This window comes from Elephas maximus, chromosome 1, assembly GCF_024166365.1.
Source record: "Elephas maximus indicus isolate mEleMax1 chromosome 1, mEleMax1 primary haplotype, whole genome shotgun sequence".
In the NCBI taxonomy this organism is placed as follows: Eukaryota; Metazoa; Chordata; class Mammalia; order Proboscidea; family Elephantidae; genus Elephas; species Elephas maximus.
This window is the reverse complement of record NC_064819.1, coordinates 138,809,706-138,836,437: the sequence shown is the minus strand read 5'-3', so window position 1 is coordinate 138,836,437 and position 26,732 is coordinate 138,809,706. Positions and strand designations below refer to the sequence as shown.

The window sequence follows — 26,732 nt, the reverse complement described above, 5'->3', positions numbered from 1 at the left end:
GCAAACAACAATCAAAAAAGAGCAGGAGTTACAATACTAATCTCTGACAAAATAGACTTTAAAATAAAATCCACCACAAAGGATAAGGGAGGATACTATATAATGATTAAAGGGTCAATACACTAAGAGGACATAATCATAATAAATATTTACACACCCAATGACAGAGCTCCAAAATACATAAAGCAAACTCTAGCAGAATTGAAAAGAGAGATAGACAGTTCCACAATAATAGTAGGAGTCTTCAACACACGACTTTCTGTGAGAAGGACAGAACATCCAGAAAGAAGCTTAATAAAGACATGGAAGATCTAAATGCCACAATCAGCCAACTTGATCTCATAGACATATACAGAACAATGCACTCAACACCAGGTAAGTATACTTTCTTTTCCAACACACATGGAACATTCTCCAAAATAGACCACATATTAGGCCACAAAGCAAGCCTTAAAAGAATCCAAAATATCAAAATATTATAAAGCATCTTCTCTGACCGGAAAGCCATTAAAGTAGAAATCAATAACAGAAAAAGCAAGGAAAAAAAAGATCAAATACATGGAAACTGAACAACACTTTGCTCAAAACTATTGGATTATATAAGAATCAAGGACAAAATAAGGAAATTCACAGAATCAAATGAGAATGAAAACACATCCTACCAGAACCAGTGCTCAGAGGTCAATTTATAGCAATAAATGCACCCATCCAAAAAAAAAAAAAGAAAGGGCCAGAATAAAAAAAATTAACACTACAATTCAAACAAATAGAAAGAGAGCAGCAAAAGAAGCCCATGGGCACCAGAAGAAAGGAAATACTAAAAATTCGAGCAGAAATAAATGAAATAGAGAATAGAAAAACAATCAAAAGACTTAACAAGACCAAAAACTGTTTCTTTGAAAAAGACCAACATGATTGATAAACCACTGGCCAAACTGATAAAAGAAAAACGGGAGAGAAAGCAAATAATCCAGATAAGAAATGAGTAATGTCACAATATATCCAACTGAAATAAAAAAAATCATAGCAGAATACTATGAAAAATTATTCTCCGCAAATTTGAAAACCTAGAGGAGATGGACAAATTTCTAGAAAAATGCTACCTACCTAAACTAACACAAACAGGTAGAACAACTAAATAAACCTATAACAAAAAAAGAGAGTGAAGAGGGAATTTAAAAATGCTCAACCAAAAAAAGCCCTGGGTCCTGACAGCTTCACTGGAGAATTCTACCAAACTTTCAAAGAGTTAACGCCAGTACTACTAAAGGTATTTCAGAGCATACAAAAGGATGGGATACTCCTGAGCTCATTCTATGAAGCCAACATAACCCTGATACCAAAACCAGATAAAGACACCACAGAAAAAGAAAATTACAGACCAATATTCCTTATGATCATAGATGCAAAAATCCTTGACAAAATTCTAGCTAATAGAATTCAACAACATATCAAAAAAATAATTCACCATGACCAAGCGTGATTCATACCAGGAATGCAAGGATGGTTTCACATTAGAAAAACAATCAATGTAATCCATCATATAAATAAAACAAAAGAACCACGTGATCTTACCAAATGATGCAGAAAAGGCATTTGACAAAGTCTAAAACTCATTTGTGATAAAAACTCTTTGCAAAATTGGAATAGAAGGGAAGTTCCTCAACATAATAAAGGGCATTTATACAACGTCAACAACCAATATCATCCTAAATGGAGAGCCTGAAAGCACTCCCCTTGAGATAGGGGAGCAGACAAGGATGCCCTTTATCACCACTCTTATTCAACATCGTGCTGGAGATTCTAGCCAGAGCAATAAGGCAAGAACAAGAAATAAAGGGCATCCAAATTGGTAAGGAAGAAGTAAAAGTATCCTTATTTGTAGATGATATGATCTTATGCACAGAAAACCCTAAAAAATCCACGAGAAAACGACTGAAACTAATAGAAGATTTCAGCAAAGTATCAGGATACAAGAGAAACATACAAAAATCAATTGGATTCCTCTACACCAACAAAGAGAATGTCAAAGAGGAAATCACCAAATCAATACCATTTACAATAGCTCCCAAGAAGATAAAATACTTAGGAATTAATATAACCAGAGATGTAAAAGACCTATACAAAGAAGGCTACAAGACACTACTGCAAAAAACCAAAAGAGGCCTACCGAAGTGGAAGAACATACCTTATTCATGGATAGGAAGACTCAACATTGTGAAAATGTCAATTCTACCCAATGCAATCTACAGATGCAATGCAGTCCCTATCCAAATTCCAATGACATTTTTTAACGAGATGGAGAAATAAATCACCAACTTCATATGGAAAGGGAAGAAGCCCCAGATAAGTAAAGCATTACTGAAAAAGAAGAACAAAGTGGGATGCCTCACACTGCCTGATTTTAGAATTTATTATCCCGCTACATTAGTCAAAACAGCCTGGTACTTGTACAACACCAGATACATAGACCAATGAAACAGAATTGAGAATCTGGATGTAATTCATCCACATCTGAGCAGCTGATATTTGACAAAGGCCCAAAGTCCAATAAATGGGGAAAAGACGGTCTCTTTAACAAATGGTGCTGGCATAACTGGATATCCATCTGGAAAAAAAATCAAACAAGACCCATACCTCATACCATGCACAAAAAGTAACTCAAAATGAGTCAAAGACCTAAATATAAAATCTAAAATGTAAAAAATCATGGAAGAAAAAATAGAGACAATGCTAGGAGCCCTAATGCATGGCATAAACAGAATACAAAACATAACTAACAATGCACAAACACCAGAAGAGAAACTGGGAGCTCCTTAAAATCAAACACTTATGCTCATCAAAAGACTGCACCAAAAGAGAAAAAGACAACCTACAGACTGGGAAAAAGTTTTTGGCTATGACATAGCCAATCAGCATCTAATCTCTAAAATGTATTAAAAAAAAAATGTAAAAGATACTACAAAACCTGAACAACAAAAAGAAAACCCGATTAAAAAATCAGCAAAGGATATGAACAGACACGTCACCAAAGAAGACATTCAGGTGGCCAACAGATGCATGAGGAAATGCTCACAATCATTAGCCATTAAAGAAATGCAACTCAGAACTACAATGAGATATCATCTCACCCCAGCAAGGCTAGCATTAACCCCAAAAATATAAAATAATAAATGTTGAAGAGGTTGTGGAGAGACTGGAACACTTACACACTGCTGTCGGGAATGTAATATGGTACAACCACTTTGGAAATCAATTTGGTGCTTCTTTAAAAAGCTAGAAATAGAACTATCATACGATCCAGCAATTCCACTCCTTGGAATATATCCTAGAGAAGTAAGAACCATCACACGAATAGATATATGCACACGCATGTTCATTGCAGCACTGTCCACAATAGCAGAAGGATGGAAACAACCTAGGTGCCCATCAACAGATGAATGAATAAACAAATTATGATATGTTCACACAATGGAATGCTATGCAATGATAAAGAACAACGATGAATCTGTGAAACGTCTCACAACATGGATGAATCTGGAAGGCATTATGTTGACTGAAATTAGTCAGTCACAAAAGGACAAATATTGTGTAAGACCACTATTATAAAAACTCAAGAAAAGAATTAAACACAAAAGAAAACATTCTTTGATGGTTATGAGGGTGGAGAAGGAGGGAGAGGGGAATTCACTAACCAGATAGTAGACAAGAATTATCCTAGCTGAAGGGAAGGAAAACACACAATACAGGGGAAATCAGTACAACTGGACTAAAGCAAAAGCTAAGAATTTTCCTGAACACAACTAAACACTTTGAGGGACAGAGTAGCAGGAGCCAGGGTCTGGAGACCATGGTTTCATGGACATCTAGGTCAATTGGCATAACAAAGTTTATTAAGAAAATGTTCTGCATCCCACACTGGTGAGTGGTGTCGGGGGCATTAAAAGCTTGCGAGCAGCCATCTAAGACGCATCAGTTGGTTCCAGCTCACCTGGAACAAAGGAGAATGAAGAACACCAAAGACACAAGGAAAATATTAGCTTAAGAAACAAAAGGTCCGCATAACCAGAGACTCCAACAGCTGAGACCAGAAGCACTAGATGGTGCCCAGCTACTACCAATGACCGCCCTGACAGGGAACACAGCAGAGAGTCCATGATGGAGCAGGAGAAAAGTGTGGTGCAAAACTCAAATTCACATAAAAAGATCACACTTAATCGTCTGACAGAGACTGGAGGAATCCCCGAAACTATGGCCCCCATACGCACTGTTAACTCAGAACTAAAACCATTCCCGAAGCCCACTCTTCAGACAATGATTACACAGATGTATAAAACAAAAAATAATACATGTGAGGGATGTGCTTCTCAGTTCAATCAGATATATGAGACCAAATGGGTGGCTTCTGTCCAAAAGCAGGATAAGAAGGTAGGAAGGGACAGGAACTGGTTGAATGGACACAGGGAATCCAGGGTGGAAACGGGGAGTGTGCTGTCATGTTTTGGGGATTGCAACTAATGTCACAAAATAATATGTGTATAAATTTTTGTATGAGAAATTAACTTAAACTGTAAACTTTCACCTAAAGTACAATAAAAAAAAAATTTTCTCCAACAAAATCCTAGCCAATAGGCTACAGCAACTTATCAAAAATACCATACAGTATAATCAAGTGGGATTCATACCAGGATTACAAGCGTGGTTTGATGTTAGAAAATCAATGAGTATAACCCACCACATAAATAAAACAAAGGAGAGAGCCACACGGTAACATCAACTGATGCAGAAAAGGCAGTGGATAAAATTCAACACCCTTTCCTGATAAAAACTCTCAGCAAAATAGGAATAGAAGGGAAATTCCTCATTGTAGTTAAGGGCATATGTGAAACACCAACAGCCATACTCAACCAAGAAAGGCAGAGAAACTTCCCTCTGAGAATGGGAAAGAGACAAGGATGCCTGTTATCACCACTCTTATTCAACATTGTCCTGAAAGTGCTAGCCACAGCAATAAGACAAGAAAGAGAAATAAAAGATATCCAAATTGGAAAAGAAGAAATAAAATTATTGTTATTTGCAGATGACATGGTCCTATATATAGAAGAACTAAAGATTCCACAAGAAAACTGATAGAAGATTTTAGCAACGTTGCAGGATATAAGATCACAAAAAAATCAGTTGGTTTCCTCTAGACTACTCCAAAAAAGAAATCAAGAAAGCAATACCATTTACAATAGCCTTCAAATCAATAAAATACATAGGGATTAACCTAACCACCCACTGCCCAGTGCCGTTGAGTCGATTCTGACTCATAGCGACCCTGTAGGACAGAGTAGAGCTGCCCCATAGGGTTTCCAAGGCTGTAATCTTTATGGAAGCAGACTGCCAGATCTTTCTCCCTTGGAGTGGCTGGTGAGTTTGAACCGTTGACATTTCAGTTAACAGCCAAGTGCTTTAACCACTACACCATCAAGCCTTCTTATTAACATAGCAAGGGACATAAAAGACTTATAACAATGAGAATTATAAAACATTGTTACAAGAGATTAAACGAGACCTACAAAAACGGAACAACATCCTGTGTTCAGGTAGAAAGGCTTAATATAGTGAAAACGTCAATGCTACCTAAAGCAATCTAATGATTCAATGCAATCCCAATACAAATCCCAACAACATTCTTTACTGAAATGGAAAAACCAATGACCAACTTCACATGGAAAGGAAAGAAACCCCAAGTAGCCAAAGCAACGTTGAAGAAAAAGAACGAAGTGGGAGGCCTCACACTCCCTGCTATCAAAACATAATATACAACCGCTGTAATCAATGATAGATGCCTAGTACTGGTTCAGTGATAGATGCATAGACCAGTGGAACAGAATTTGGAGCTCAGAACTAAACCCAAACATGTATGGACAACTGATTTCGACAAGGGGTCCAAGTCCATCCAGTTGGGCAGAGACAGACTCTTTAATAAAGGGTGCTGGCAAAAAATGGATATCTACTTGCAGAAAATTGAAGCAGGATCCATACCTCACACCAAACAAACACATAAAAAGATGCTCATGTAAAAAGACCACCTACAGACTGGGAAAGAATTTTCAGCTATGACATCTCCGACCAGTGCCTGATCTCTAAAATCAATATGATTCTGTCAAAACTCAACCACAGAAAGACAAACAACCCAATCAAGAAGTGGGCAAAGGATATGAACACACACTTCACTAAAGAAGATATTCAGGCAGCTAACAGATACATGAGAAAATGCTCTCGATCATTAACCATTAGAGAAATGCAAATTAAAATTACGATGAGATTCCGTCTCACTCCAACAAGGCTGGCATTAATCCAAAAAACACAAAATAATAAATGTTGGAGAGGCTGCGGAGAGATTGGAACTCTTATACACTGCTGGTGGGAATGTAAAATGGTACAACCACTTTGGAAATCTATCTGGCGTTATCTTAAAAGGTTAGAAATAGAACTACCATACAACCCAGAAATCCCACTCCTTGGAATATACCCTAGAGAAACAAGGGCCTTCACACAAACAGATATATGCACACCCATGTTTATTGCAGCTCTGTTTACAATAGCAAAAAGCTGGAAGCAACCAAGGTGTCCATCAACGGATGAATGGGTAAATAAATTGTGGTATATTCACACAATGGAATACTACGCATCGATAAAGAACAGTGACGAATCTGTGAAACATTTCATAACATGGAGGAACCTGGAAGGCATTATGCTGAGCGAAATTAGTCAGAGGCAAAAGGACAAATATTGTATAAGACCACTATTATAAGATCTTGAGAAATAGTACATACTTTTGTGGTTACGAGGCGGGGAGGGAGGGAGGGAGGGAGAGGGTTTTTTACTGATGAATTAGTAGATAAGAACTGCTTTAGGTGAAGGGAAGGACAACACTCAATACATGGAAGGTCAGCTCAATGGGACTGGACCAAAAGCAAAGAAGTTTCCAGGATAAAATGAATGCTTCAAAGGTCAGCGGAGCAAGGGTGGGGGTTTGGGAACCATGGTTTAAGGGGACTTCTAAGTCAATTGGCAAAATAATTCTATTATGAAAACATTCTGCATCCCACTTTGAAATGTGGCATCTGGGGTCTTAAATGCTAACAAGTGGCCATCTAAGATGCATCAATTGGTCTCAACCCACCTGGAGCAAAGGAAAATGAAGAACACCAAGGTCACAGGACAACTAAGAGCCCAAGAGACAGAAAGGGCCACATGAACCAGAGACCTACATCATCCTGAGACCAAAAGAACTAGTTGGTGCCTGGCCACAACCGATGACTGCCCTGACAGGGAGCACAACAGAGAACCCCTGAGGGAGCAGGAGATCAGTGGGATGCAGACCCCAAATTCTCATAAAAAGACCAGACTTAATGGTCTGACTGAGACTAGAGGAATCCCGGCGGTCATGGTCCCCAAACCTTCTGTTGGCACAGGACAGGAACCATCCCCGAAGACAACTCATCAGACATGAAAGGGACTGGACAGTGGGTGGGAGAGAGATGCTGATGAAGAGTGAGCTAATTATATCAGGTGGACACTTGAGACTGTGTTGGCATCTCCTGTCTGGAGGGGGGATGGGAGGATAGAGAGAGTTGGAAGCTGGCAAAATTGTCACGAAAGGAGAGACTGGAAGGGCTGACTCATTGGGGGAGAGCAAGTGGGAGTACGGAGTAAGACGTATATAAACTTATATGTGACAGACTGACTTGATTTGTAAATGTTCACTTGAAGCTCAATAAAAGTTAATTAAAAAAAAAAAGATGCTCATGATCATTAGCCATTAGATGTGAATAAAAACTACAATGAGATACCATCTCACTGCTACTAAAGTGTCACTAGTTAAAAAAACAGAAAACGGTAAATGTTGGCGAGAATGTGGGGAGATCAGGACCCTTATTCTTTGCTGGTGGGGAACAGTTTGGTGCTTCCTCAAAATACTAGAAATAGAGCTACGTTATGATCCAGTGATCCCACTCCAAGAATATACCCTAGAGACCTGAAACTACAACAAGACCAGATGTATGCAATCCTATGTTCACTGCAGCTTTATTCACAATAGCAAAACAATGGCAACAACCACAGTGCCCCTCAGCAGATGAATGGATATGCAAATTGTAGTACATACACACAATGGAATACTATGCAACCATAAAGAACAGTAGTGAGTCCATGAAACATATTATAAACATGGATGGGCCTGGAGGGTATAATAAGTGAAATAAGTCAAGCATATAAGGACAAATATTGTATGATCCTTCGTTTTATAAGAAGACAAGAACAGATAGATGTAGCCATGTGACTTAAGTTTGGGCCAATGTGATGTAATCCCAATTGTCAAATAGTACCTTTTGGGAACCTTCCTCAAAAATACAACAAAGTACATAAGTATCTAAGTGTGCATAAATATGTACAGGAAAGCATATATGAATAACTGTAGGCATATGTATGTTTATGTGTGCTGTATATTTTTAAATATAAAATAAAGCACACAGCAGGCATGGTTATGGATATTTCCTAGATACAACAAATACCTCACAGGATTGGTCTACTGGGTTTGAGGGGTAAGGACCATAGTCTTGTGGGGCAACTCAGTCCATTGGCATAATATAATCCATAAAGATAATGTTCTACATCCTAGTTTAGTGAGTAGCATCTGGGGTCTTAAAAGCTTGAGCACCATCTAAGACGCAACTATTGGTCTCTACTCATCCAGAGCTAAAGAGAAAAAAGGAAACCAAAGACTTAAAGAAGAAACTAGTCTACAGAACCAATAGTCTACATGAACAAGGATATCACCTGCCTTGAGACCAGAAGAACTAGGTGGTGTCTGGCTACCACTACAGTTCCCACCAGGGACACAATAGATGGTCCCAAAGAGAATGGGAGAAAAATGTAGGAAAAAACCTCAAATTCCTGAAAAAAAGTCCAGGTTTACCGGACCAGTAGAGACTAAATGAACCCCCAAGACTATTGCCCTGAGATTCTCTTTAAACTTGAAGCTCAAACCACTCCCAGAGATCACCTTTCAGCCAAATGATGGATCAGCTCATAAAATAAACAGTAACATCTGTGAGTACTACGCTCCTCAAAATAACCACCTATACAAAATCAAATTGTTAACATTTGCCTTAGACCAAAGATGAGAAGGCAAGGGGGGGGACAGGGAAGCTAGATTAATGGAAACAGAACAACTAAAATGGAAAGAACAAGAATGCTGGTGTATTGTGAAGAATGTAACCAATGTCACCAAACAATATGTACAGAAATTGTTAAATGAGAACAAATTTCCTTTGTAAACTTTCACCAAAACACAATAAAATATTAAAACAAAACAAAACTGAGATGCCTAAGTAGGTAACATCAAGAGTCCATGACTTATCCAAAGGGGACAGTTGCCATTCATTTTCGGCATATTGTTGTCACATGGGAATGGAGGCCCATGTTGGCAAACTTATAACTTTTAGTGAAATCAGAAATCTGGATTTGAATGTGAAATTTCTTAATGTTTAAAACATTATGCTGGTCAAACTGCAACAGACATGGGTGTGCATATGTCTATTCATGTGATGGATTTTATTTCTCTGGGATATATCCCCAGGAGTGGGATAACTTGATCATATGGTATTTCTATTTCTAGCTTTTTAAAGAAGTGCCATATCGCTTTCCAAAACGGTTGTACCATTTTGCATCCCCACCAGCAGTGTGTAAGAGTTTCAGTCTCCCTGCAGCCTCTCCAGCATTTATTATTTTCTGTTTTTTTGATTTGTGCTAGTAATGCTAGGGTAAGATGTTATCTTATTGGGGTTTTTGATTTGCATTTCTCTAATGGTTAGTGATCGCGAGCATTTCCTCATGGGTCTGTTAGCTGCTTGAATGTCTTCTTTGGTGAAGTGTCTGTTCATTTCCTTTGCCCATTTTTTAAATTGGATTCAGTGCATATCTTATAGTACTTATTTGCTTTTCATTTTCATATTCGCCACAATGTATTCTTTAACTTTTTATTTCAAAATAATTTTAGGTTTACAAAATGGTATAAAAAGAACCTGCAAAGTATTTTCCCATAGTATTCTTTTAAAAAAATTCAAAAATTATTTCCTCATCTTATTTATGTCACCTGTTTAATGCAGTTATTCTATGCTTTTATCAAGTTCAAACTCTTGAGATATTGACTTTTATACTGACAGGGAGAGTAAACCATTATAGTAATAACATATATTCCTGCAAATGTATATATTTTCTTATTAATTTAGATAAGGGAAGACATCCATAGTACTTTGCATTCAATAGATTTTCAAGAAATATTTGTGAACTGCTTTGTTTATTGAGTGTAATAGGAAGAAAGGATTTACTAATTCATTTTTCTCTTTAGAATCACTTCTTAGCCATGCCCTACTTTTGTATTTCAGTGTTAGGAAGAACTTAAAAAATGTACATAGTTCAAGTGTGTGGTCCCTCTGACCCAGGATTTTATTTCTGATAGGGGCCTCAGAGTACCATTTTGGAAATGTATGGCAGTTGCTCTATAGGATATTATACTCAAAGGCTAGTGTTGTGCATAAATATTTCTAACTTTTTATTTTATATATCCTAATATAAGTTGATTAGCTATTTATTTATGTGGAGCCCTGATGGCACAGCGCTTAAAAGCTTGGCTGCTAACCGAAAGGTCAGCAGTTCGAATCCACCAGCAACTCCTTGGAAACCCTATGGGGCCGTTCTGCTCTGTCCTATAGGATGGCTATGAGTTGGAATCAACTTGACGCAACGGATTTGAGTTTGTGTGTGTGTGTGTGTGTGTATAAATACTTTTCTTACTTTGGTGCTTGACTCATCCCACGGGGCTACTACATTTAACTTGTTAGTTCTATAATGTTAAAAGTAACTTACTTTCTATTGCCCTGTATCTGCCCTCTTTCATACTTTGAGGACTTCTACTTATGTCTACACATTATAGCTCTTGTTCTGTACTTTAAGAGATAGAGAACCCGGGTTTGCGTACTACAGTTGTGACTGTACATATTTATTAGCCCTTAATCTTTTCTCAGAACTTTTAGTAGCTCAGATTTGCTTCTCTTATGAAGTTGGAGAAATTGCCATGATGCAAGACCTCTGTGTTTGCATGTTGAGGGTGAGAATTCTGAGATCTGGAGACATTTCTCTGAAGTTTATTTGAGGAGAATGTGATGTTGGCCTATCATGTTGATCAGCAGCCTGTTTGTAACCTCTGTGTCTGGCAGAGCTCAGGACTTCCTATTGGAGTCATTTAAAATTTATCTAATTTCTTAACCTTTTAGTCACTTTTTGGCTTTCATGGTTTCTCTGTAATTTCTGGGAAATCTTGTAAATGTTCCATCTTCTTAATAAAGAGTCCACAAGTAGTAACAACATTCTAGTGGGTCCTTAGAAGTTTTGAGAACTTTTGAGAAATTGTTCTACCTTATTTATATTCTTCCATTTACTTGTGCCTGAATGAGGCCACCCTTTCCAGGACATCAAGTAGAATATGCTGGCGTCTATTGACTCTTGCCATACCCTGCCTTTTTTTTGGTGAAAATATGTACAATGAAACATATACCCATTCAACATTCTCTGCATGTACAGTTCAGTGACTTTGGTTGCATTCTTTGCATTGTGTCACCATTCTCGCTATCTCTACTCATATTGTTTCACCACTATTAACTTAGACTCTCTGCCCTCTAAAATTCTCTGTATTTTAGAGTTACTGTTGTCAATTTTGGGAGGAAGATGTGGCAGTCTGTTGCTATAAAGATTTACAGCCTTGGAAACCCTATGGGGCACTTTTACTCTGTCCTACAGGGTCGCTGTGAGTCAGGATCAACTTGATGGCAAAGTGATTCTTTGGCTTTGTTGTCGTTTGGTCTTAATTTGTTGTGACTGCTCTCAATTCTTTAGAAGAGTGCTCAAAGCAAACATTCTTTACTAGTTATGCTAAGCTGTTGTTTAGTTTAAAGATGACTTCACGGGATAGTTTTGGTTCAAGGCTTAAAGATTATCTCAGGGCAATAGATTCGGAGATTCCTCCAGTCCCAATGGGTCCAGTAAGTCTGGTTTCTGTAAGAATTTGAAATTCTGTTCCACATTTTTCCTCTTTTTAATCAGGATCCATCTACTGGAATACACTGCCTTTTTTACCTTTGTTGTCGTTGTGTGCCGTCGAGTCGATTTCGACTCATAGCGACCCCATAGGATAGAGTAGAACTGCCTCACAGGGATTCCAAGGAGTGGTTGGTGGATCTCAACTGCTGACCTTTTGGTTAGCAGCCTGAGCTCTCGACCACTTCGCGTAGCCCAACCTGATTAGAGAAAGATGTATCGCCTGTGCATTATGTGTAAACTCTATGTTAATTCTACAGGGGTTACAAAAGTGAATTAGACAGTTTCTGCCTGCAAACAGTTTATGATCTTGTGGGATGAAGGAAATGGCAAGTACGCCAAAGCTGTAATATGCAGGTAAAAATAAGAATAATTTGTTTCCATTTTTAAAATTGACTTGGGTTAAATTTATCTTAAGTATTCTAATCAAGGCCCTGTGGAATGAAGGAGGTAGGAAGAGAAAAGCAAAGTCCCCTGGCTGAATATACTCATCAGTTGCTATGAATAGTCTTGCTCCAGAGTATGAAGTCCAGATGTTGGCTTTATCCCATAGCCTAGTGAATGACAAAAATCATTATACTATATCTTTATAGCCTCACTATTTATACATAACCTATGATGAAGCATTAACCCTCTTTCACTAATATTTCCTGCCCAAAAGGATCCACTGGCAGGCATACAACTAAGCACAGCTGGAGGAAGCATATTTTTGAGTTCATGACAATAAAATTAGTTGCTTTTAGATTGTCACTATTTCACAGTAAAAGAGTGTAATAGAGATAACGCAGGAATTGTTAAAATGCAATACTGCTAAGATGACCATCATACACAGAGCCTTCTTTCTAAAATCTTTCTTTTCAATAAATTAATTCATGAAACCTCATAGTTTTCTCCTGTGAAAAAGAGAACAGTTAGTGGTCTCCCCTCTTAGATGGGGAAATTGAGGCACAAAGCAAGCAGTTAACTTTTTTGAAATGTCCTGTTAGCAGTTAATTTCTTTGGCATGTCCAGTTAGTCTCCTAGCCAACATTACTGATGACTAATCCTTGGTTCTTGACAACAGTTCTTTCCCAGCTCGATTATGTTCTCAGAGAATCATGAAGGACCCTGACCAATGAGCACAGCTATACTTGTTCCATTAAAATGCATTAGAAGTCTTCGAGGTCACTGTTTGTTTGTATATATTTTTGACATCATCTTTTTGGACTCTACTTGAGGCAATTACATCATAGTGAACATGGAGAGATCGCTGACTGCATCAACACATCAGTAACTGTTACCGAAATATCACAGACCCAAGCTCTCCCAGGAGGCCTCTCTGGCCAAGAAGGATTGCTGAAATGAGGAGTGTGAGGAAGATGAGAAAGCCAATATCTGTATGAACTAAGCTTTCTTTCTAATAAAAGACAGGAAAACAAGAACAAAACACTGACTTCAGTTCAAAATCCAGTGTGTTTTCTTTACAGAGGCCATTTGTTTTAAGTTTGTACCTACACCCTCACATATTTTCTCCCTAGGTTATTGTCACATACTTTAAGAAAGCATTATTTCCTTCCAATTTTTTCCCCTTCTGCATGCTTTTGTGTCTGCTTTGAAGCAACCACAATGCTGGGCATTGAGGCATGGTTGGTCAAAATGTGCTTTATCCTTGTCAGGTAGACAGAGGGTTAAATGAAGGAAGCAGTACACCTATCTGGTCTTTCCTAGCTCTGCCGTCATAGTATCTTTCTTAGGAATGTGGGGAAATAGCCCCAGTATGATTCTGTGTGGCTTAACAGGGAATTGACACCACAACAGTTACTTGGCCCTTTCTCAGTGGTATGGTGAGCCAACTGGCACCAGCTCGTAGGAGCTGACCGTGCTCATCTCTTCTCAACTCCCCATTCAGTGACATCATGTTGGTAGCTTGAAATTGGCCATGGTGGGGTATTTACACCATGGAATCTACAAATGCTACCAATCAGAGCTTTTCTTTTTTTTTTTTTTTTTCTGTAGAGCTGATTTACCAGCACATCACTGGCATCACTGCCCTATCTTCTTGTTAACCTGTTCCCAAAGGATTTCTGCCAGTGTCCAGTAAAACCTCACCAAACACTGACATTTTGTTCATACAAGGTAACAACCCAAAATGAGTCAGGAAAAGATGAGTTCTCTCTACCTTGTCATGAAAAGGTAGCTTGTGTGTATAGCTTTATCTGCTTTATAATCTCCATGCAGTTGTTGTCAGGTGCAGTCAAGTCTGTTCTGACTTGTAGTGTCCCTATGTACAACAGAATGAAACACTGCCAGGTCCTGCACATTCTTTGTTATGCTTCTTTGTTAGATTATTAGATTAAGCAATCTTTGTTATCTTCGAGCTCATTGTTGTAGCCACTGTGTCAATCCATCTCATTGAGGGTCTTCCTCTTTCCTCTATAATCTCTGTGAGCAACCCAAACCCTTAAAGCTCTACCGGGTAAACAGCAATATATGATCAAAGTCTGCTTCCTAAGCAAATGTAGGTTCAAGGTAATCCTTTGTTCCTCCTTCCAACCAGGTTACTTGCACTAAATCTCCTGTCTCCAATAGAAATTTCTGTGTCATACCTTCTCTCAACTTTGGGGAAAAATACATCAGGGCTTTGGCGCATCCACAGATGGAGTGGAGGATTTCCAGCAACAGTGACTTCTGTGACTGTGGCTCCTGTGATCCTAACAGCTTCAAGAGCAACAGGGGTTCTGATCTCGCCATCAGTTTTAGTGCATGGAGGTTTGGTGGTCTGTGCACTGGGAATAAAACCATGGAGGCTTCTGCCCTTTTCTGTTATTCTCTTCTTTGATGCCTTTGATAATGTATCAGCAGCTTCAGTGATGACAGGAGAGGCCCCTTGGCAGCAAGAGCAAGAGAGAAGGAAATGCAAGAATGTTTCATAGCAGTTATCAGGATAACATTAGGGAGCATAGTGATTTCACCCCTCCCATTGGTGACTTCTAGAAATAGCTGGGTGAGGGTCTTTGAAGAGAGCCAGGAGGTTCCAGGTCCTGGGTGGGAGCAGAGTTTGAGAGGCCAAAATTCTAGTTACTTCGTTCCAGTCAAACTGATTCTAAGTTCTTTTTCTATGAAACTGTGCAGAGGCACAAGACTGTGGAATTGGACTCAGACATAATTTAAATGGTAAGTCCCTAACAATCATTTATCCATCCACTCATTCATATTTGAAGATAATAAAATGAAGAATTCCCCAATGATTTAAAATCCTCATCTGGAGAAAACTGAACAAATTGTAGGGGCCTCTGAATTGCCACTGCACATATAATTTTGTGCTTTGAAAAAATTGACTGCTAGAACACAGAGTACTTTTTCAGTTTTTAAAAGATTTTATTAAAAATTCACTCTCTTGATCCATTGTGGATGAAATCCATGCAATCTTGCATAGAGAAGGTACTCAGTAACACTTTGGCTGAAAGAGCTATTTTCAGGTCAATTTTTTTTCTAGTTTATTATAAAAAAATAATAATTGATGTTTCTAGAACAAAGCTAATTCAACAAAGCTAATTCAATAAAAGTGTTACTGAGTACCTTCTCTATGCAAGATTGCATAGATTTCATCCACAATGGATCAAGAGAGTGAATTTTTAATATAATCAGCTAGTATAATCAAAAGATCTTACTAGTTTCTCCAGCACCATTCATGACTGTCTTAGTTATCTAGTGCTGCTGTAACAGAAATACCACAAGTGGACGGCTTTAACAAAAAGAAATTTATTCTCTCACAGTTTAGGAGGCTAGAAGTCTGAATTCAGGGTGCCAGCTCCAGGAAAAGAATTTCTGTTTTTCTCAGCTCTGGGAAAGGTCTTGGTGGTCAGTCTTCCCCTGGTCAAGAGCTTCTCAGCACAGGGACCTGTGTCCAAAGGACACGTTATGCTCCCAGTGCTTCTTCTTGGTGGTATGAGGTCCCCATGTCTCTCTGCTTGCTTCTGTATTTTATAACTCAAAAGAGATTGACTTAAAACACAACCTAATCTTGTAGATTAAGTCCTACCTCATTAAAATAACTGCCTCTAATCCTGCCTCATTTACATCATAGAGGCAGGATTTACAACACATAGGAAAACCACATCAGATGACAAAAGAGTGGACAATCACACAATACTGAGAATCATGGCCTAGCCAAATTCACACACGCAATTTTGGGGAGGTCACAGTTCAACTCGTAACAATGACTTATTTATTCAAGTAGAACAACTAGACTGAGTTCCATGATAACACAAACCACCCGTGATTTCTTTTCTTTACCTAGTGTTGCCAATTTGAAGTCACTGAATAAGTGTGTATGTTCAATGAAAATAATAAAGTGGACACAGAAAATAATTTCACTGATAACATTTACATCAGTTCTATCTTTAAACTTAAGTTTTGAGCAATAACTTAGAGTATTAAAGAAAAGTTTTTTCTAAAATTTCCTTTTAATTCAACGATACAGTCATATGTAGGGTATGACATTTATAAATATACAGGTAACAAAATTGTTTAATGAAAACAGTGGGGCTGTTCTGATAAAATCTAAACAGCCTACCAAATAGAGGGTTATAACAGGTTAACAAGCAAATAAAACTCTATAGAGAAATAGAAAACCTATAAGTATGTGGTTTTGGTTAGGATTTTTGTTCAAGCAAAATGCGGTTGTTTATAGTCCTTACAAGAGAAACTCTATTTTCCCGCATGCCAGTATCTTTTGCATAGGGTATTGTAAGAGATTTTAAAAAGTATTCTTATCCTCTGAGGTTTTGATTTTTTTTTTTTTTTGGCTTTCCTCTTTCATATTTCTTCTCATCCACCCACTAGTCATTGGGCAAATTTCCTTAGGGCAGAAGTATACAGAGGACGGGGACAGTTACTCCTATTACCTCAGTTGGCCCAAGAATCCGAGGCTCAATCTCTGCCCAAGACAGCTGACTGTGTTTGGTGGGGGGAAAACTCTTTATTCACAGGCTATGCCACACTCCCACTCTGATTTGTCTGTTGCCTGGCAAACCTTTGTCCTTAGCTGCAAGTGTCATTAGATGAGAGACTATGGACAACTGAGTGTAAACACGTCACTACTCTTGAAAAGAAACAAACCAAACCCGTTGCTGTCAAGTCGATTCCTACTCACGGTGATCCCACAGGAGAGGCTGGTGAATTTGAACTGCCGACCTTTTAGTTAATAGCTGAATGCTTAACCACTGCACCACCAGGGCTCCACTCTTGGAATAGCAATTCTTAATTTGCATTCTGTGAATAATGAGTCATGCTAGTGCACTAAGAACACAGGTGCACAAAAACAAAGGGAAGAAAGATAAAGGACACCCTCCCTGGTTACATACTTGGAAAAATACTCACTTTGGGCATTTTTGTTGGCTTGAATGGCAGCAGATGAAAATAAAAAGCCAATAAAATATGGAGGTAGAATTACTGGGAAAGTATTTTTTCTCATGCCTACACAAGAAACAGACTTTACTATTTATGTAATTTTAATTTTTAGACATTAAAAACTATAGGAAGAGAGCCAAAATTAAAAATAACCTGTATTTTGTACTTTCTTGGTATGTAACTATAGAACATTCCTTGACCTTCCTCTGCCCTCACTCTCAGTGTTTAGTTTCCATGGCTACCACCAAGGTTCACTGTTTTTTTTTTCTCATGTGAAAGGATTACCGTGCCATATGAGAGACAAACTGAAAGCTGAAATGTAACCACACAGTGTAGTCTTATTATAAGATGCAGCTTGCCTGAGTTAATCCAATATGCTTTTATGATATACATAATTATTATTTTGCTGCACTTGTCCTCCATTTTTAACATCTTCTCCCTAGACCACATCAGGCCATTGGACAACTATGTGCCTTTGTTTATACACTTCCCTCAGTCTGGAAAGAGTGTACTCATCCCCTGGGGCTCTGCTGGAGTACCACCATCTGAGGAATGCTCACTCCTCTTAGCTCACACCTCTGTTCTAATCTACAGCCATCTGACTTCGCATGTTTCCAAATTTCTTGTGATCTCAAGAGTTATTCAGTATTAGATCTACTTGATACTCAGCTGTGACACTGCTATTAAAACATTTCCCAAGCTTTCTTTTATTTTTAAATCTGGTTATATGTGTGAGGAGCAGAAAGCAATTTGGCCTTTTGTCCTGGGTTCCTGAGAACCAAACTACACCTGAGGCTGGTGGATGGGGCCTAACCAGCCCAAGTGGGACAACCTGGGGGCCTGATGCTGACCAAGCCTTATGAGGCATGATGTAATCTACCATGGCCACGTGGTGAGTCCAACAAAAGACCTGAGCACTGAAGCTCCTGATTGGAAAGAACAAACATCTGCTCTTGGGAAAGTAGCGTATCTCCTTGGGATATGAAAGCTCCATGTTTTGACCCCTCCCAGACATTGCACCATGCATCTTTTCATTTGTATCCTTTTTTGTTGTTGCTGTTATATTAAAACTGTTATTGCAGGTATGGTTTTCCCATGATTTCTGTGAATTGTTCCAGCAGATTATATGATCCAAAAAAGTAATGGGGGCTGGCTGGTCTGAAGTGGAGAGAGTCATGTGGATTTTTGAGCTTGCGGCTGAGTCCCCGAGTGGCTGGAATCAGAAAGAAAGGCTGTCTGGGCAGCTGAGGTCTGAGGTGGATAGGGAAGGAAAGCTGAGATTTCTCTAGGATGCAGTTGTCAAGTGAAGTGGGATTTGTTATCCACTGCACAATTTGGCATCAGAAGTGGGTGGTCTTAGCCTCTCTGGACTGATTAGTACAACATGTCTGGTTGTAGATCAGTGTCACATGAGAAGCTTTTGGAAGGTGGGAATAAAATATTTAACCTTCTATTTATATTTATTTCATTGTTTTTTTCTATTTGGATATAATTTATGCTATGCATAATATGTTAGGAGATAAGCATAATATTTATAATTTATACATAAATATATATGTTGAGAAAGTGATTACATTTTTTATTAATGAATTGAATTATTAAGAAAGTTAGAGATTTATGACATTCTTGAGGAAAGGCATCATGTTTTACTGTCATTACACATAGTATGGTTCCTGTGCGCTTATAATGCAGAACACTAGTACACGATGGAACTGTATGGAATGAATTATCACCCATATTTTCCAAGCTAACAAAGGCTGGATTTATATGATGGCTAATTAATAGTGAGAGATAAGTGTGGTATCTCCTTTTGTATTCATGTCCTCCGTCGATATATTTAGAAGAGAAGAAAAGGGTGGGTGGACAGATGGCATAGCTACTAAACTATCTTTTACTTCATCTTTTTCATTCTCTGTGATTTTCAACCATTTATCTAATTGCTATAAACTGGAAGAGGGAATGGAGAGTAGCAGAAACCATTTTCCCCGGTTCGAATGAATCTATCAATCTTATTTGTCACATATCAATTTAGCTCTGGGTTGGCAAAAAAAAAGGGGTAGGGGCCCAGTCACAGCCATTCACTTATGAATTTTCTATGGTTGCTTTTGTGCTACAACAGCAGAGTTGAGTAGTTGTGACAGACTCTGTGGCCTGCAAAGCCCATATTTACTCTCTGGCCTTTACAGAAAAAGTTTGCCAACCTGTGTACTTGATGCTCACAGTTGAAAGTAAAGTGTATTTGTCCCTGGTGGTGTCTGTAGGGGTGATTGAGAGGTGCTTGGTCACCCAAATAGTTAATATGTCTAAGTACTTTCTCATGTATTATTATTTTAATAAATACAGTGAGTCAAACAGGCATTATTATCCTCATTTTACAGATAAGGAAACATGGGCTGGAGAGGTTAAGTGACTTGTCCAGGATTACAGAATAAGTAAGCATGGGACTAAGTGTGGAGATGCAGCTCTCTTGACTCCTTGAGGTTGAAGGCAAACATCTAGGAGGGTACAGCATGTTAGGAAAACAAATGCTAGGAATGTTGATAGATGAGGTCATGGGATACCTTAAAGTCCACTGTGGGGTTGGGTGGTGTTAGGTAGTGTAACTACAGGGTGGAGAAGAGAGGTGGCTAGGGGCCACTATGTGTTTGAAAAAAAATTATTCCAAAAAGTGGTGACTCATTTTCTTACATAGTTTCTGCCCAAATACTGAGCCTGAAACTTCTGAATTGTGGTAGCATGGCCTTTTAGACAAATGAAAATTTTAGTGCACCTTAATTAGTGTATCACAAAATTTTCCTCTAGCTTTACTGCTGTTACCAGTCTTTGCATTCACACAGTGAATAAGTTCATGAAGATTGGTTGACTGATACAGAACTTAGAGCCTCTTTAGACCAATAAAAATCTATAAATATCAGATAACCATCTCTGACAGTCATGTGGGTTCAGTTGCATTCATTGAAGGTGTTTCAATGGGAATATTTTCAAATTTTCTCCTTACTTAGCTTATAAAGTAGTGATGTCCTGTTTTCAATGCAGGCTCTTTATGGTCTGATTTAATCTAAGACAAGACCCCTCAGGGCCAGTTAGAAAAGACAGAAGTCAGAAGGAGTTCAAAATAGATACAGTCCGTGACTCTCTACATTGCAACTGATTTTAAGCTTTTTCTTTCTTTTTTTATGTTAGGAAACAATCTAGGGATTTAAAAGAAAAGGTATTTAAAAGACACCTGGATACACTGACATATGTGCAGGCAATTAGGACATATGAAGTCATCATCAGCACACAGGTGGGACAGTCTGTGCAGTATTTCATTTTCTCCCTTGTCAGCACGAAGCAGTGATATCACCGAAACCACTGCACGTCTTTCTCCTCATGGAGGTTTATTCGTCTTTTAGTGTTGACCATCAGTTGGGATTTGCCTCACATTTTTTGAAAATGCCATAAAATTATTTGAGTATATTTGCCATATAAAGGCAAGCTTTTTAAAATATACAATTTTGTACAATTGGCGTGATAGAAATAACCACCTAATACACAAATTAAATGTTTCTTGATGAGATGTAGGCTGATTAAAAAAATCAGTTCAACTCATATCCAGTCATTATAAAAGTGGTTATGTTCCTGGAGTCTTAGTAACTTTTCTCATTCAAAATGTCAGCAGTAAAAACTGCCAGAGCAAAGTTAGTCTTCAGGTCCTTTGAAAGCCTGAAGTATTAAGGGGTAGAAAGGCATTGTTGGAGGAGCAGTGGGGGAAGAGAATATAGTTTTAGGAGAATAAGGTATTACACTATTAGACATTATGGAGTGGTGTAAACAGTTACTGTTCGACTACTAACTGGTAGGTTGGTGTTTAAACCTACCCAGAGGAGACTTGGAAGAAAGGTCTGGCAACTTGCTTCTGAAAGGTCACAGCCTTGAAAACCCTATGGAGCACAGTTCTACTCTGACACACATGGGTTGCTATGAGTCAGAATTGACTTGATGGCAGTTGGTTTGGTTTTTTGTTGTTGTTGAGTAGAAATTAGAGAAAAAACCATTAGCTAGGATAGTAGGACCTCCTTTTGCTTTTTATTGTTTGAATCTATTTAGGGATGTGACACCATGTGACTAAACTTATTTTAGCCCCACAAAAGTGTGGCTATAACTTCATTTGTATTGCAGTAGTCCAGATACAGTGCAGAAAGCTTCATCTAGATTTCTCCTTGCACGTGGAGAATACAGCAGTCCTGCATTTTAGTTCAGGCTTTCTGAGGTATTTCGGTCAAATGACTAAATCTCTCTAAGACTCACTTTCTTTATCTTTACAGGAGGAATAATTATACTACCTGCTTTACTGGGTTGTTGTCAGGATTCCGTGAGATAATACTATATGCATTAGGTGCTTAACCAATGCTTGGCCCATAATAAGCTCTTTCAAAAATGTCAGCTATTTTTATTGTTGTTACTGAGAACAGAGGTAATATTTAACAATAACTCAGCAAACATAGACCCCTAGAAGACAAAGTAAAGTATTATAATAAAATGTGCAAAGACTTGGAGTTATAAAACCAAAGGGAAGAACACATTTGGCATTTCTCAAACTGAAAGAACTGAAAAAAAAATTTCAAGCCTCAAGTTGCAATATAGAAGAATTCTAGGGGCAAAATATTGAATGATGCAGGAAGCATCAAAGGAAGATGGAAGGAATACACAGAGTCACTGTACCAAAAAGAATTGGTCAATGTTCAATCATTTCAGGAGGTAGCATATGCCCAAGAACCAATGGTATTGAAGGAAGAAGTCCAATCTGCACTGAAGGCACTGGCAAAAAATAAGGCTCCAGGAAGTGCTGAAATACCAATTGAGAGGTTCCAAGAAACAGATGCAATGCTGGAAGTGCTCACTCGTCTATGCCAAGAAATTTGGAAGATGGCTACCTGGCCAACTGACTGGAAGAGATCTGTATTTGTACCCATTCCAAAGAAAGGTGATTCAACAGAATGTGGACATCATGGAACAATATCATTAATATCACACGCAAGTAAAATTTTGCTGAGGATAATTTAAAAAATGGTTGCAGCAGTATATTGATAGGGAATTTCCAGAAATTCAAGTTGGATTCAGAAGAGGCGTGGAACCACGGATATCATTACTGACGTCAGATGGATCTTGGCTGAAAGCAGTGAATGCCAGAAAGGTGTTTACTTGTGTTTTGTTGATTATGCAAAGGTATTCAACTGTGTAGATCATAACAAATTATGGGTAACATTGCAAAGAATGGGAATTCCAGAACACTTAATTGTGCTCATGAGGAACCTGTACATAGACCAAGAGGCAGTCACATGAACAGAACAAGTGGATACTACGTGGCTTAAAATCAGGAAAAGTGTGCATCAAGGTTGTATCCTTTCGCCACACTTATTCAATCTGTATGCCGAGCAAATAATCTGAGAAGCTGGACTATATGAAGAAGAATGAAGCATCAGGATTGGAGGAAGACTCTTTAACAACTTGTGATGTGCAGATGACACAACTTTGCTTGCTGAAATTGAGGAGGACTTGGCATTTACTAATGAAAATCAAAGACTATAACCTTCAGTATGGATTACACCTCAACATAAGGAATACAAAAACATTCACAACTAGGCCAATAAGCAACATGATGATAAGTAGAGAAAAGACTGACGTTGTCAAGGATTTCATTTTACTTGGGTCACAATCAACACCCATGGAAGTAGCAGTCAAGAAATCAAATTATTTCATTGGGCAAACCTGCTGCAAAAGACCTCTTTTAAGTGTTAAAAAGCAAAGATGTCATTTTGAGGACTAAGGTGCGCCTGACTCAAGCCATGGTATTTTCAATCACCTCATATACATGAGAAAGCTGGACAATGAATAAGGAAGACTGAAGAACCAACACCTTTGAATTATGGTATTGGCGAAGAATATTGAATATCCTGTGGATTGCCAAAAGAATGGACAAATTTGTCTTGGAAGAAGTACAGCCAGAGTGTTCTTTGGAAGCAAGGATGCTGAGACTTTGTCTCATGTACTTTGGATATGTTATCAGGAGGGACCAGTTCCTGGAGAAAGACATCATGCTTGGTAAAATAGAGGGTCAGCGAAAAAAAGGAAGACCCTTGATGAGATGGATTGACAGTGGCTGCAACATTGAGCTCAAACGTAGAAACGATTATGAGAATGGTGCCAGACTGGGCAGTGTTTCATTCTGTTGTACGTAAGGCTGCTATGAGTTGGAACCAACTTGATGGCACTTAACAACAAAGCACCTCTTCCATTTACAGTTGAGGAAAGTGAGGCTCACAGTCATAAAAACAGCTGGTCAATGAAAGAGTTGGGACTAAATTCCAATTCTCCTCATGGGTATTTCATAAACACATACCATGCCTTAAGGATCTGTGACCTTACAAATCTGGGCATTGCTTCACCTCCTTATACTCATTTCCATCACCTAGAACAGGATGTGTTGTTGTTGTTTTTCTGTCTTACTTCCTTCACAGAAATATGCCTATGGACAATTGTATAGAAAAGATTCAACTACCTAGAAAAATACTGCTGTATAAAGTAATAATGAAAGAACAACTTTTGTGACATTTTCAACAATGATTCATTCTTGAACCTCCAATACATTTTTAAATATTTTTATATTTATAATACTGTATTATTTAATTCTGTCACTGTTTACTAGGTACTGTATACAATATATAATTGCTGATTACATAAAATGAATAAGGCCTTCAAATTTATGTGATTAAGATAACTCTTAATTTTCTGGTAATTTTTACCTATAGTTTTCCTGCTTGACCAGTGCAATTTTTCAGAAATTGTATTGTACTTTGTGGCCTCTGAAGAAAAAGAAATGTCACTCTTTAGTTTAATTCAAAGACGGTAAATATTTGTTTTATCATCTGACAAAGAGACCGTCTCTGGAAAATTACCAGACTCTTGGTTAGCTGGGACCAGAATTCCTTTCTGTATTTCATCACTCCTAAAAAGGCTTGGCCCAGAATTGAATAAGATTCAGCCATTTTCCTGTCACTAACAAAACAGACCTGTCTGTAGCCAGAAAGACAAACACCTTAGACTTTTTCTCAGGAGTCTATATTTGCTGAATTATTCTTAAATATTACCTCTGTTCTCAGTAACAACAATAAAAATAGCTGACATTTACGAAAGAGCTTATTATGGGCCGAGCATTGGTGCCTAACAAGGACAACATCCTTCATGTTCTGAAACTTTACAACTACTTGGGGTAGGTCTTTTTTTTTCTTTTCTTTTATAATGCTGGACACTTATAAGGCCTTTTAAGTCTCAAAATTCATAAACATTATTTCTGGAAAGTTTTTTAAAATATGTATTTTTAGAATTTGCTTTCCTTTATTTTTAACTTTTCTCTTTTTCTTTCATTAAAACTTATTATTTGGATATCCTGAATCAATCTTTTTTTTTTTTTTTAATCCTTTTGCTCATATTTTCTACCTCTTTATATTCTTCCTCTGAGATGTTTCTTCAACTTTATCTTTTTTTAATTTGTGCTTTCATACTTTAATTTTCAAAGAGCCTTTCCAATGATTACTTTTTTATTAATAGTAGACTTTTTGTTTTATAGATGGTATGAATCTTATGCCTCTGAAGTTGTTACAGTTTTTTTTATTTTAAAGTTGTCTTCATTTGTTACCATTTTCTCTGTTTGCTGAGAGTTCTTTTGGTTGTTGTTCTGGATTTTTTTTTTTTTCCATATAGGAGGCTCCCTTTAAATGTTGCTGAGCTTCAACCTCCATTCATACCTTGGCATAAGACACTAAGACTGGAAGCTTGATGTGTGCCTTGTGTATATTCATGTGGATTAATAACTGATGGACTTCACTATGGATGTGGACTGATCCACTGGGTCTCCTTTAAATTGTCAGTTTCCTAAAGTCTTCTCTTAATCTGATCAGTTTTCCAAGAAAAGAATCCTCCAATTTCCTGTGGGGACAGAAGGATGGAGCAGAGGGTTGGGAGAGGTCTTATATCCTGGCATGCAGACTTTCTTTTAGTTCCCCCTATTTTTAGTGTGATGCTTCACTACCATTTCAGCTATCTCTGGTGCCCCAAAGTTAAGAACCTCACTGATCAACCTCTCCAGAGAACAAGACTTCTGTTATCTTGGGGGAAGGCTGGTCACCTGGCAGCTGTGACTAAGGGACAAGATCTGGAGGTCTAACTACTTCTCATATACATTATGTATCATTACTCTGATTTTACACCCATCCCACCCTCCAGCCTTAGAGACATTCATTGCCTCTAATTCCTAATCTCTTCCAGGGAATCATAGAGTAAAACTATTGCATCTCTTTGGTGTTCCATGCTGTCAGCACTTAGAAGTCCAAGTGAGTCACTCACTCTACTTTCCATCCTCCAAAATTGTGTTGACATCCCTCATATGCTGTCATTTACACTCCTGTTTTCTTTACCATCTTTTGTTTATTATTTAGTAGGTTTCAGGAAGGAGTAGAGATAAATGCAAGTATTCAATTTACCATGTATATTTCAGTTAATTATTAAAAAATTAATTTTTTAGCATTAGGATTTTCTTCAAATATTACTAAATATTCTTGGTATCCTTTAACCACAAGCATACCTAAATCTTTCTTGATCCTATTTATATTTTCATCTGGTAATTTTTCTTGGAAGCAATGGTTTCTATAAATCTATTCTCCAATATGTTAAATTTTATAAATTTGAACTACCAGGTGTTATGTATCAGTTGGTGTTTCAATGATAAAAAGAAGTCTTGTTATCTGTGTTCAAGGATATTATATGTTTGGGGCAATAGCAATCATACAAAAAGTATGAAAGTGCCAAGTAATTAATATAGAGAACAAATAAGTGTATATAATCACAGAGTAAGGAGAAATGACAACTGTTGGAATGGCCAGGAGTGGCCTTAGAGTGCACGGAAAGAGTGGGCCATTTAGAAAATAAATTCATGAGCAAAGATATAAAATAAAATATACCAGATATGATTTATAAGCAGTGAGTAGACTAGCATGATAAATGTGTGGAGGTATTAGAAGATAAGATTGGAAACACAATTTTTCTGGAAATGGAGGATCTTGAATATTAAGTTATGGCTGGTGTGAAGGAAAGTAAATGACAGATACCAGAGACATTATAATTAAAAAGTACATTAATTAGGGAATTTTTTTTTT

At 37.8% G+C, this 26,732-nt stretch overlaps 1 protein-coding gene across 11 annotated transcripts in view; it reads left to right on the top strand.

The window, feature by feature from the left end:
* The window catches only part of FILIP1 (filamin A interacting protein 1), a 244,741-nt gene that overhangs the window by 77,835 nt on the left and 140,174 nt on the right, over positions 1 to 26,732 (top strand). For 2 of the 11 annotated variants that reach the window (XM_049895773.1, XM_049895764.1), the window contains exon 1: positions 17,678 to 18,430. The exons of 7 other annotated variants lie outside the window; for them this stretch is intronic. In XM_049895773.1, coding sequence (XP_049751730.1) covers positions 18,398 to 18,430 — 33 coding nt within the window. In that variant the 5' untranslated portion in view covers positions 17,678 to 18,397. Of the gene's footprint in view, positions 1 to 17,675; positions 18,431 to 24,435; positions 24,791 to 26,732 lie in introns of those variants that run through there. 2 more of the 11 variants (XM_049895685.1, XM_049895734.1) reach the window with 2 other exon arrangements.